At 43.8% G+C, this 13,878-nt stretch overlaps 1 protein-coding gene across 1 annotated transcript in view; it reads right to left on the bottom strand.

Moving 5' to 3' along the window:
• ABCA4 (ATP binding cassette subfamily A member 4) overlaps positions 1-13,878 on the bottom strand; it is a 96,008-nt gene that overhangs the window by 39,343 nt on the left and 42,787 nt on the right. Inside the window, exons 16-20 of the mRNA XM_067538276.1 lie at positions 11,340-11,544; positions 8,529-8,620; positions 4,650-4,707; positions 1,414-1,591; positions 112-243 (exon numbers count right to left, since the gene is read on the bottom strand). Of these exons, the coding sequence (XP_067394377.1) occupies positions 112-243; positions 1,414-1,591; positions 4,650-4,707; positions 8,529-8,620; positions 11,340-11,544 (665 nt within the window). The remainder of the gene's footprint in view (positions 1-111; positions 244-1,413; positions 1,592-4,649; positions 4,708-8,528; positions 8,621-11,339; positions 11,545-13,878) is intronic.

Raw genomic sequence — 13,878 nt, 5'->3', positions numbered from 1 at the left:
GTTACATCCACTACCAGAAGAGCACAGAGAAAACATGGTTTTGGGGATATCCCAAGCATCCAACCCAGGTGGTGGGGTCATTTGTCGAGTATGGCATCAGATAGCACTTACTGATTGAACAAGATGTTGTACTGAGGACACATGCCTAAACTCTGCCGAATCGAGTCCATGTGCATCTGGATGTCCTTGCCACCAACTAGGACAGTTCCAGATGTGGGTGGGAACAAGCCTGTTAGGATTGACCTGGTCAAACAACATGAGAAAAACAGCAAATTGACAGTCTTTAGGTTTCAGATAAACAGGGACACTTCTCTCATGGACCAGTAGGTGGCACATGACGACTTCTTATTCCAGTGGTTGCTGAAACACAACCCTACTGGGAAGCACATACCTAAATCTAGTCCTAATAAAACACACAAGTGATACCCTGGGAATGCGTACAGTAATTCTTCAAGTGTGTGGTTCTTGGTTTGACATCAGTTGTCTATATGGTCCTCACCTAGGCTAGAAAACTGATGCCAGACTTGGTTTGAACACAAGTTTGATCTGGAGCACACTGGCTGGCCAAACAATGTTTAAGTCAAGTTAGCCTGAACTAGTGCTTTTCAAACCAGTTAACCAGACAAATTTCCCCAGGCCTGATGACACATGGCCTAGAATGAGTCTTGCTGGGGCAGAGGAATAATGGTCCGAAGCCTGGAATGCAGAGTCATGTAACATTGCTGCCAATGCTTTATACTAGGGCTCGCCTGCTCTCCTGTACTCTGCTTTTGCTATAAACTGAAAGAAGTCGGAGACTATGTGGTATATCATTTCACTAATGCGTGGACTGGGTACAAACAGAGAAAACACATGTAAAACCAGCCTTTCTAGTACTCCAATGTTCTGGGACTAAAGGGCCATTTTAAACTGGGTGTATAGTTTATATATAAATTGTACATAAATCCATAGCTATGTTATGTTATGTAAATACCACCCCAGATCTCTTGAATATAAACACTGTGGCAATGTTTTACATTCAGCTGCACCCAGGCCATACACCCCATTGTACTTCAGTGCAGCTAGGGGAGTAACCAAGAATAGCATCCAAGAGTATCAGTTGTGCTGGTTTTAGAGCGTCTCAGCTCTTTCAAACAGAAGAGCCCCTGTTGCCATTAGCATGCTTATGGGAGCTTGATCCAGGGACATGTTTTATCTCATCCACTTGTATGTGTCATGCATTTCATGCTTTCCCTTTTCCTAAAGTCAGCCCTCCCTGCATGGGGACAGCCTGCCCTTACATGCTAGTTGCAGAGGTGGTAGCTAGAAGAGAGAAAAGCTAGAGAATGGAGAGCTCAACCTAGAACTTTCAGGTCAGAGCAATGCAGGGCAATGCTCTGGCTTGGCACAGCCGGAGCTTCCTCTAACACTTACATGGTGGTTGTCTTTCCAGCTCCATTGTGGCCGAGGAAGGCTGTGATTTGGCCCTCATAGAAAGTAACGTTCATGCCATCCACTGCTGGCTTGGGCCTGCCTGCAAAAATCTTCACCAGGTTCTGCACACACACACCCGGGGTCAGATCTGGAGGCTCAGGTTCAAAAAAGGTGTTTACTTGAAAGGCAAGAAATCAAAAATAAAAAGGGAGTCAGAGCCACACTCTGGCCATGGATCCCAGCACGTCATTTCTTACAGCAGCGCAGTCACAATGTCAAATCTACAGCACAAAGTCCCAGAGCCCAACTGTCCCCTCACACCAGTTTTAAACAGGGATAGTTTATTGATTTCAGTAGCGTTATTCCTTATTTACCCAGGTAAGTGAGACGATTTGTGGAGACACAACTCACTTAGTCAGGTGAAGGCAACTGTGTTTTGTGTTTGTTCATATGTGGCAGAAACAGATTGTTTAGGTTTCATTATCTGTCGATGTGCTGAGAGATTGAACCAGCCTGAAAATGGGGCTATATTTCCAGCTAAACCAAAATTGGCCATTCAAGTCATCTGCCTGATGTGCCTTTTCTTTTCTTTTACACTATGCTGTTTAAAATAATAAAGCTTCCTTTTAATCTTAGGGGGTGAAATTCACCCCGGGCAGAAGGCCAGCCGAAGACTTAGGCACCACTTAAGATGTGCTCTCCACAAGGGTGAATTTCTGTCAGGGATCACAGAAGCATAATTTTAAACTTCACCATCAAGTTCTAGACAAAGCAAAGATCCTCTGAAGGAAATTAAACCTTTGGGCAATGTGAAGACAAATGATAGGAGTCAAGAATATTTACGCTGCAGACCCTGTTGGCTGTTATTTACACAATGTACTTAAGGGTTTGCAGGGAGCGCTGCTCTGCAATTGTAGTTTACTTCACTTTGCAGCCCCCAGAAGGGCTGTACTCAGGTGCAGTCAGGGCTGTCTGGGTGTGGCCAATCCTATTGGTGAGCCACACCTCCATCAGTGACTCTCAGGGCTCTGCCATTCTAAACAAAGCTAGCAGAGAAGCCCCAAGTGGCAGCAGGATGGGTCTCCTGGGCACCACAGAGCAGCTACAATCCCAGGACTGGGCTGTGCAGTTTTGTAATACAGAACACGATGCTTGCAGCAGACAATTCCTTTGGCTCTTGCCCCGCAAGGGAATAGAGGACTCTCAGCACCTCATTGGATCGTACCCAAACTCCTCGGAGTACCTGCTGCATGTTTGAATGCTAAGACAAGAGTGTGCACGCAGGTTCCAGCAGCCAGGCTCTTCTTGCTCTGTGCAGGACGCTGGGCAAGATCCCACCACGAGTCTTACATTTGTCATGAGTTCATTCTCATTTGCCTGTAAAACTCCTGGACTCAGGCTAATGCAGGTGCTGTGTGGATCTGTTCCCCAACTTCTGTCTTCCACTGTCCACCTGGAACCCAAGTCTCCTTTTTTGTGGCCATCCCAACTTCTCTGCTCTGCTGGCTTTCCCTCTGTGGGGCTAAGGACTGCTCATTCTCCTGACTCCACAGGCAGATATTGGTAACGGTTTGGTGTTTGCTGGGAATGTAGACAGGGGCTTAGCGCAAACTGCCTGAAGTTCACCAGCTAAGGCAGATTTATCCTGAGCCAGTCATTAGATGGTGCTCTGCTGGCTTGCTCTAGCACTGGATTGGCTTATTGCTAGGTCATTCTTCCTTTGCACCATCGTCCAACTCCAGTTAACTCATGCTAGCTCTGAATCCCATTGTGGGTGCATTTTATGCCCCTGCCCCACCTGCTGGTAACTGGAACTTTAACTACATTAACTGCATTTGGTTCTTTGTGTACTGTTCACATACACAGTTACTATGTAGCTGGCTGAAGACCTGGTGCTAGGAAGAGAGAACGCAGGTTGTTCCCTTTAGTGGCAAGCAAAGCCCCTGCTACTGCAGTTTCAGAGCTGCTGGAACCTGGGAGCTGATGAGCAAAACAAAGCAAAGATAAAGAGGTGCTAGAAGAAGATTTGCTAAAATGACCTTTGCCCCTTGTCTGGCTTCTTCCTTTTGAAGTGCTGTCCTGTTTCCATTCATGCTGAATGCAGGTCATCAATAGGTACCTGAGGGTGAGCTCTCATGATCCCAATTTAACCTCTCATTTTTCAAGAGAGGCTGAGAGTGGAGCCTCAGCTGTCTGCGCTGGTGGAATCTGCTGCGGAATCACCAGCTCGCTGCCATGAATTCCTCTGAGGACCACACACAGAAAGCTCATCTGGCTCCCCACTAAAGAAGGCACTGGCCCTTGAATACCAACCAGGTCGTATTCAGGAATGTTTAGATGATGGCTAATGTCAGCATCAGGAAAGGCCGTAGACACAGAACAATTCAGATAAATCCCTTTGGGACCATCCATTCCACTACAGACACAGGACCTGTTGCAGGATGGGGTTTGTTTGGGGGTTTTTTGCCTTTCATCTTAGCTCATCTCTCCCAAGTCTTGCTATTAAAGTCATGTCCTCTGTTTAACCCTAGCAAGCCCACATATATGTCCCTCAGGTGTCACTTCGCAAGGGTACTAACATGCTGTAAGGACAGACACAGTGTGAGTTTCTACTGGAAGAGACCCAGCTGCAGAGCCCTTGTGGTGGAACACTCTCTTCTAGAGGTAGCCAGAGCAGCCCAAAGGGTGGGTGCTGTGGACAGAAAGGGAGCAGCAATGCGGTGGCTGGGTGTTTCAACACAACTTCTGAGAAAGCTTTTCAGGCAGAGCACCTGTGGAGCCCCTGGCAGAAATTAAAGCTGAACCCCAGTGGAGCAGTACAATCCCAGATGGTAGCAGAGGTACCATCGCCTGCCCTCCTTCTGCGACAGCACTGAGCTGGTGGCAGGTGGGAGTTAACCAGCATAGGCTAGGCTATATGACTCAGCACTGCTGGTTTGTGGGCAGCTCTGTGCTTTCTCAGGGAACTAAAGGCTCAGGTCTGTACTCCAACAAGCACTCAAAGAGTGCTGCTCTTGTTTCACACAGGTACACAATTCTGGTGTTCTGTGAAGTAGGTGGGGGTTAAAATGTCTAACACAAAGAGTCACGGTTACTCAGGTTGCTCTCTCTCTCCTTACTAGTCATTTCAGCTTTGTCCTTTGCCTCTGTCTTAGGCTTCCCCTGCTTGTCATGCTCTTTTTTTCTTTTGTGTTTACATTTGATTTCTTTACCATCCTTCTGCCCCTGGTTGTCACTCTTTTCTTCTAGCTTTTTAGGCTCGTCTGCGTCCTCCGTCATGTTTCCAGTCTTTTCCTCTTCTGTGGACTTCCAGGCTGCACCACCTTCTTTCTCTGGACTTTTTTCTACATTAACCAAAATGTAATTTAATGATTACCATCATCTCTGGAAATGTATTGGGAGAAGTAGGATAGTAATGTATAACAACAGTCCTTAGCTCTTAGCATTATTCATTATCAAAGCCTTTTCCTGACATTAGGAACATAGCAATTGCATTCTGACCCATCAGACTAATAGTCCACCTAGTCTAATATCCTCTCTTCCAAGTGCTCCAGACCAGATACTTCAGTGGCTGGTTTATGTCCTAAAGCATGAGGTCTGATATGCCCTCATTCTGTTGGTAACTGCAGACTATATTCTTCACTTTATCTTCACAAACCCCTCCCAGTTAGATCCTTTCTTTGCAGCTGAGGATCCAGAGGTTAAGTGACATATCCAAGGGCAGAGTGAAAGAGTTAGTGTGCAGTTCCCAATCACGTGCTTTGACCATACTTCTAAGAAGGAAAGCAACTACATGAATTTATGTGGAGGTGGGACAACAGAAAACAAGGGACAGTGACCTCTCTGATGGAATATTTTTTTCCACAACGCAACTAGAAGCAGTTCACTGTAACCTGAAACACAATTTGCAATACATTGAAATGATCTGGAACTTTCAGTCTATAAATAAAGTTTCATTATATCAGAGTTTAGTCTGCCCAATCCGGTTCCCTTTAAAAGCAATGGAAAAGCTCTAATGGTGTTCAGTGGTGCACAACTGGACCCCGTAAGCAAGTTTCACAGTATTTCACAGTAAGCTGAACTGGTCTCAAAGTATGTCTACACAGCAGCTGGAAACACGCCTCCCAGCCCAGGTAAACAGGCATGTGCTATCTCTGCACACTAAAAATAGCAGTGTGGACACTGCAGCATGGGCAGTGTCTCAGGCTAGCCACCTGAGTACAAGCCCACCCAACTTCCTGGGTTGGAGCTCAGGTGGTTAGCCCAGTTTATTGCCACGCCATGACGTCTACACTGCTATTTTTATGCGCTAGTTCGAGCAGAGCTATCACAAGTTTGTCAGCCCAGGCTGGGAGGCACGGTCCTGGCTGTGGTAGAGATATATCCTAAGCAACATAATTGCTGTGAGAATACACTGGTACAAATACTTATCTTTAAAATATATCAGGTTGATTTAGCATCTTAGGGCTTGTCTACCCTTAAAACTCTGCAGCACTTCAGTGTAGACATTACCTGCGCCAACGGGAGGGCTTCTTCTTTTAAATTCTCCCATCGACCTAGCACTGTCTACACCAGGGACAAGGTTGGTTTAACTCCATCACTCAGGGGTGTGGATTTTTCCTAATTTCCTAGTGTAAACAGGGCCTTACGTTATGTCTACACTTGGAGCTAAAAGTGTGATTCCCAGCTCAAGTAGACATACTCACATTAGCTTTTATTAAGCTAGTGAGCAAAGAATAGCAGTGTAGCTGCAGTAGCACTGGTAGTAGTCAGCTAGCTGCTCTGAGCACAAACCTGTCTGGACCCCAAGGGTGCATAATTGGGGCGGCTAGCCCATTCTGACTTTGTTACTCCAGCTACACTACTATTTTTAACATGCTAGCTCGATGACAGCTAGTGTGAATATGTCTACTCAAGGTGGGAATCACATCTCTAATGTAGACGTAGCCTTATCTGCTTTTGCATTTCCTGGCATTTTTTCTCATGTTTTTCCCAGTGCATGATAGTTTCTCTAAAGGAAGAAAACTATAATTGTTAATTATAATTGTTGCCCTTGTGACACAGATGTGCCTGGGGGGGAAAAGCTAAGTAAATAAACTGAAGAACTAAAGAATCCTAGTCCTTCAAATAGATGAACTATTATGTGCCTCCCATGGAGGGATTCCTCAGAGAGCTATGATCTTTTCAGTTTTACCCTCTCTAGAAAAACGTGAGAAGAAGTTTTGTGGAGGAGGGGATGAGTTACGACAGATTGAATTCTTGTGAACTAGTAGGGGCCTGTCCTGGGGTTACCTGGGATAATATCCTTTCCCTCTAGCCAAGAGCAGCAGTAGGGTCTCCAGATTATCACATGCCTGTAATTCATCATCCATAATTTGAAACATCGTATTTTTTTTTAAATAATTTTGATCCTGAAAAACGAACTGCTGCTTGGGCCAAATGCTCGGATTTCATTTAGTCAGTAACACCTATCTTGAGCAATTTTAAAAGCACTATAAAGAAAGCCATACCTGAAGGCTTTGGAATTTAAAAGCTCTGTGTCTACCCCTTTCCTAGGCGCACCTTACAGAAAATACAACACTTATGGGGAATTACGAACAACCTGAAAGTAAAATTCTTTTTCTATTAGTATTGAGAGGCATTCCAAACACCCACAAAATGCTAAAACCCTCTAAGTGACTCTGTGCTATAAATCTGGGATTTTCAAAGGAGCCAAAGGAAAATGCATGGCCCACCTCCTATTTGTGCCTTTGAAAATCTCTCTCTACACCTATGTACATGCAATACGTTCCTCTCCACCCAATGTCTCTTTGGCTGATGGGCAGTCTGAAGCAGAGACAGAGAATAGACTAGCAAAATCCAGGCCAGCCTTTGTCATTCTGAATTCCCCTCACAGTGAGGCCAGTGGGAAAGCTGTTTATTCAGCTCAGAATGTACCATGATGTAAATCCCCTCCAAAGAGAACAATGTTGCTGTTTCTTTCTTCTTGAATGCAACATGTGGGCAGGCTGGGAGGGAGATTTCAGAATGTTTGCAGAAGACATTAGACCCCCTGCTGGTCTAGAAGTACCTTCTTGTGCCCAGACACACTTACAAACAGTCCGTTGGAGCTGATGATGGGTCCTGATGGTGATGAACAGACTGAACATGCAAAAATAGGCAAAGAGCAATTCCTTCATCTCTCTGCCTGTTATTTCAATTATTTTTACTGGTGTCATGTGGATTTCAGATGAACAGACTACAAATCAGCAATACCAACATGCATCCATTCCAGACACTTTACCAATTAATTTAATTTAATTTAATTTCCATGCAAATACAATGAACCAGATGCTGCTCTTAATTACACTAGCATCAATTAGGAGTGATTAGATAGGCACTCTCAAAATGGGGTATATACGTACATGTGTTCACATACACACAAAAAGGGCACAATTTTGATCTCACTCTGGTGTAAATCAGGAGTAGCTCCACTGAAATTAATAGTTACACTGGTGACAAAGTAAGGCCTTGTCTACAATAGCACTTATTGTGGCAAAACTTTTGTCGCTCGGGTGTGTGGACAATGCTATGTCAACAGGAGAGCATCTCCCGCTGACATAGCTCCCGCCACTCATTCAGGTGGTTTTATTATGTCAGCGGAAGAGCTCTCTCCCATCAACATAACGTGTCTACACAAGCGCTCTTACAGTGGCACAACTGTATCTAGCCCTAAATGGGAGAGAGACAGGTCCAGAGAGAGTAAACACAATGTAGTTAAGATCAGTATTGTGTCGATTGTGACTCAATTTACTTATATTCTGGGTTGGGTAATAACAGCTCATCAAATATCCTCATATGCATCAGTCAGAGAGATGTGGCTCTGATGTTCCCAGCTAACCTACACATGCTTTTAAAGCCCTCAGCTGGAACACTGACTCATCCTCTAATAACTCTCTAATAATAGTGGGCCACTCAGAGTTCAAAGCCACCTGCTAAGATTCCAACTGTACATCTGTCTCTAATCTTTTCAGTGGCTCATATAATGAATGCACAATGTATTTCACCTCTAAACGGATCAGTGGTTTTTGAGGTTATTTCCGAACATCAGAGTTTTCAAATAACTCACCATCAGCAGTTGCTGTTTTCTCAGCTTTTGAGTGGTCAGACCCAAGCCAGTAAGACTCCTGCAGAGGGAAATACCAAGGTCGTGGTATCCCATACTCCCCTAAAACACAAACAAGTACGTAGCATTCATAGAGCGTGTCCACATTCCTCTATGGGCTGGAACTCAGGTATGCAAATCTCATAATGTAAATATCAACACTTGGAGTTTCATTAGCAATCATGTTCCAGCATATTAACAGATCTAACAAAGCACAGCCACCCACCATGCTCCCAGCAGAATAGCCCCAGTTTCCAAATATTTTCAGGGGAGGGGAAATAAACACATTATGTGTGATCTGAGCTAACTTTAGTTTTCTAAAGTAAAATGTGGTTTAATTAAGAAATTAAGCTACCCCCTGTCTGGGGCTAGTTTGAAGCCTTAATACCAGGTAGCAGCTGCCAAGAAATTTCCCAGTTCCAGTAGGTGGACTTCTGACCCCAAGCAATGATTTTGTTTTGAAGTTCTCTTCAAAATTCTAGAGACTGAATGGGTGAAAAGCTCATCATGTTTACAAAAATCACACTGGGCCTGAATGCACAGCAGGCACTAAACCTAAATTAAAAGGAAGCTCAGGCCAAAATTTCAACATGCAGCTATCCAGGAGAAAAAAACAAAACCAAAACCAAAATGTACTTTTCTTAAACAGAACTGGGTTTTATTGGTCTCAGGCTGAGCTCTGTTCTGAAATGGCAAAGTGCAGCTCAGTAAGATTAACAAATCTTGCTAGGCCAATTTCTAAGCTGGTGTGATTCATCATAATTTTATTGGCCTCAGTGGTGTGATGCTGATTTTACACTGGCTAGGAATCTGATCCACGATGTTTATAGTCTTATTCTTTGTGAGCCTATACGCATACTGTCTTTTGCCACTTATTCAAAATCAGCAATGATATTTACAATAAACACTGCTGTGTAGTCTATTTCTGTGTAAATAGTTCCTGTACCTCTCATTTGCACTTACTCAAAATACTACCCTCTAGGTTCTTAGAATTGACTTACTGTGCTCACATTAACTCACTCAACTCTCTGTCTGCACACAGAAGCACCCTTGGTTTGTTATGGTTTGAGTTAAACCTCCTTAAAGTTGGTGGGTATACAGCCACCTTTCATTGAGGATACGTGTAAAAACAATTGAGCTCCTCTATGGAACCAGATAGCTGAAACAATACGAGTCACCACTCAAACCGCTAGTACTTGGAAATGCTTGAGCAAAGGCTGAACAATGAAGTCCACAGGGTTTACCTGGGGATGGATATAGAAAATGCAGGAACTAGGGGGGCACTGGCTGATGGAGCTGTGTGTGTTTGAGTGAGAAAAAAGCCATCCACTGTGAGAAACACACACCACAGAAAGACACAGAGAAGGAGCAGAAAGCCAAGGAGACAGCCAGAATGAACACTAAGGGCTGGTTCACAATTACTGCGCGATTTGGTGGCAGTCAACGGGAGTTACGCAAACTACGCAGAGCAGTTTGTGTAACTGATGTCGACTGCTCTGCTTCCCTTCTGCGTGCTGTTCTCACTGTGCTGAGCCGACGGGAACAATGTTCCCATAGGCTCAGCGCTACACTACCTGAGGGGGTGGACTTACTCAGTTGACTTCCTGATCAATCAATCAAGAAAGATCGATCTGACGGCGGCGATTTTGCTGCCGTCAGTCTGAACATAGCCTAAGAGTGTGGCCCTGAAAAAAGCCTAGAGACAGCTTTCTGGGTGAACAACTGGCTGAAAAGAGGATTGGAACTGTGAACCAAGAAGTTGTCTCCAGTTTGACGCCCACAGCGTGTAGAGAAATAGGAGGACTTTATACGTTCTTTGTAAATGAACAGGATCACACAATCCATTTCTCCTCCTAACATAATAACCCTCAACACTCTGAAGTTTGGCTAACCGCTTGCATCAAAAAAGGACTCAATTGCCACCTGCTTCAACAACAGGCAGTGGAGCTACAGTATGTAGGCTGGAGCAGCAAATCAATGCAAAGGTGACCCCAGTGCAGCTACAGCTTTTTAATGTTGTATTTCAACCATGTTTAACATGAGACTAAACAACTTTTTTTAAGATACAAGCAAATGCTATTTCCCCACTAAACCTCACTTCTTAATTGGTACAATGTACCAAGATAACCCTTTTGCTGTTCCTAACATCACATCCAGGATTCTCTATACAAATCTTAACAAATCCTTTAGGGAATGTTCCTGACCATCTAGTCAGTGAGAACCATTTATCTCATGCTCCACTGGAGGTATAACTACATCAGAAGAAATAGCTGGCATAAAGGCGCTGCAGCACAGCAGTGAATCAGACCCTTTGAGTTTGTGTTTTGGGATTCAAAGTGCATTGTCAGGGCTGCAATTAGAGCAGGTGATCATTTTCCAAAGGAAAAATAATTCTGATGAAAAATGGCCTTTTCTGAAAATGAAAATGTTGTGAAAAATGATTGTTTTATGAAATGTTCCCCTTTTTTAACAAAAACCACAAAAATGTGTTTTCCTTTCTCCCCCGCCCTTTTTCAGTTGCAAAATGGAAAAAGGGAGAAAAAGGAAATTCCAAAAAAACCAATGGTTCCAGACTGGATCAGACTTGTGGCCCCTCTGGTCAGATATCCTGTGTTTGATAGGAACCAGCACCAGATACTTCAGAGGAAGATGCAAGAAGGTAAGCAGATGTGGAGTATAATCTGCCCCATTAAAGTCCTATTTTACTCCCTAATAGTTAGAGATTAATTTAGGACAGTGTTACTTACAACCACCACCACATATGAATGGGAGATTGACATACCTGGAAAAACATTTTCAAGGTACCATGTGAGTATTCCATATAGCAAAGCATCAAAAAGCATCATCTCAACGGAGAAGAAAAAACTGTATTCATCTCCCTCCAGAGGACTGGTCCTGATATTGTCCCACTGTAGCCCAAAACCTTGCTCTTCATAGCGTGACAAGTATTCTGTACCGAACCCAAAAGCCACTGGAGAAAGCAAGCTCTGGAATAAAGGTAAAATGACAGGGATTCAGGCAGGGGGAAAGCCAACATCAATACAAAAATATTTTTGAGCTGAAGTGTGGAACTTGGTTGTGCACAGGAATGATCAAGATGAACAGAAGGAAAAGGTTTTATTTTAAACACAATCTAAGGTAAAGTAGGACTGCAAGGTCAAGTGTTCGGTGAAGGACACTGGGACATCTTTAATCCCAGGAACGGTGGGAGCTCTATGAAGGATTTAGACATGATGGTCCAAATTCAGCCCTGGCATAAACAGGTTCAGCTCCCATTGACTTCAATGGAGCAGCACCTGCTCTCATGAGGGTGGAACTCATTTTTCATCTCTCCATAGGGATATTAATTTACAGTAGAACCTTAGAGTTACCAACACCTCGGGAATGGAGCTTGTTCGTAACTCTGAAATGTTCGTAACTCTGAACAAAACATTATGGTTGTTCTTTCAAAAGTTGACAACTGAACATTGACTTAATACAGCTTTGAAACTTCATTATACAGAAGAAAAATGCTGCTTTACCTTTTTTTTTTTATAGAAGTTTATGTTTAACACAGTACTGAACTGTATTTGCATTTTTTTTTGTCTCTGCTGCTGCCTGATGGCGTACTTCCTGTTCCAAATGAGGTGTGTGATTGACTGGTCAGTTCATAACTCTGGTGTTTGTAACTCTGAGGTTCTACTGTAGATGAGTGTGGCAGTTTGAGCTCATGTCTGCCTCAGTAGAATGAATTAAATGTATGAAATAAAATGTCAGATAGCGGCTCAAGTCTCATCTTCTTTACGAGGTGTATTGTACTACCACATTGACAAGAAAGACAACTGTGAGCACAAAAAATACCAAGACAAAGGAATTATACAGTGTGCATGGAGTCTCAGCCTTGGTCTACCCTTACTTGGAGATTCGGCGGCAGTCGACGGGAGTTATGCAAGCTAAGCAGAGTAGCTTGCATAACTCCCATCGACTTCTGTGCTTCCCTTCTGCACGCCGTCTTCACTGAACTGCGCCACTTGAGGGGGTGGTTTACAAACGTCGTCTTCCTGATCAATTGAGCGGGTCTACATTGACCACTCAATCAATCCTGAAAGATCGATCTGAAGGCAGGGACTTTGTCGCCGTCAGTATAGACTATCCTCAGTATCTGTGCACCAGAAGAGAAAATTCACAGGAGACCCAGCCTAAGCAAAACCATAACCCCCGCCCCTTGAGGTTTCCAATTGATTTACACAGTTCTTGTTTAACCAAACCAGTACAGTCTCTGGACATCATTTCCCATGGTGCACTGCAACAGCTCAGCAAGAGGGGATGTTGTGCTGCATCACAGGAGAGGTTGTCTGGCACAGCCCATACAGAATGGGGGCATGAGCCACTGTGGTTGAATCTCTGAGTCAAAATTTTCAGTTTTTAGGTGAAATTTTCCCAGGTTTTGATTTTTTGCCAAAAAGATAAAATTTTCCATGGGAAAACCACCCTCACCTGAATCTAACCAGCTCTGCTTCACAGTCTGTAAAGCTCTAAACAACCAATATAAATCCCAACAACACAACAAACAGGGCAACTCTAATTTCTCCAGTGCGCCCCATCATGGTTTCTGCCAGCAATCCCTTGGGCCTGAATCCCTTCTCACAGATTCCCTTCTTTACACCAGTGTAACTCCATTGACTTCAGTAACATGTTGGTCAGGGTGTGAAAAAACCACAACCCCTCACAACGTACTTATGCCAATAGAACCCCCAGCTATTTCCACAGAAGACAGCTTCTGTCAGAATAGCTAGTGCTGCTCAGGGAGATGATGTTACTACACCAGCAGAAAAATTCCTTCTATTGGCATACATTGTATCTACACAAGGGGGCTATACTGGCACAACTATGGCAGCATAGACTCTGTAGTGTAGACATAGCCTAAAACCACTGTCTTTCCCATGACAGTAGACCAGACCCGGGATCTTTTCCCAGACCAGATACTGCAAAATGTTGAGCACCCTAAATTCCTGTTAATGCTCCGGAGTGAAGGGCATTTAGTTCCTAACAGAGGATCAGGTCCTTGATCCATTTTTATTGTCCTCATCTGCAGAACTTGAAATGATATATCCTGTGCAGTTAAAGAGACTGATCTACAGGCCCCATCTACATTACAATTGCAGCAGAATTAGAGGACCAGTTGCCCCACAGTGTCAAAAACTGTAATATAGATGGGACCACAACTGTATTCTGCAAATCAAAGGAGTTTGCATTTGAGGTTCTGGATTTGGCCCATATCTAGTTTAAAGGGGACACTGTCAAGTCAATTTGAGCCACAAATTATATTTTATTTATATAAT

The sequence above is a fragment of the Emydura macquarii genome, unplaced genomic scaffold (assembly GCF_026122565.2).
Source record: "Emydura macquarii macquarii isolate MOO-44397 ecotype Brisbane River unplaced genomic scaffold, CSIRO-AGI_Emac_v2 contig_480, whole genome shotgun sequence".
In the NCBI taxonomy this organism is placed as follows: Eukaryota; Metazoa; Chordata; order Testudines; family Chelidae; genus Emydura; species Emydura macquarii.
The sequence above is the reverse complement of the archived record's forward strand: the minus strand, read 5'-3'. Positions and strand labels throughout refer to the sequence as shown.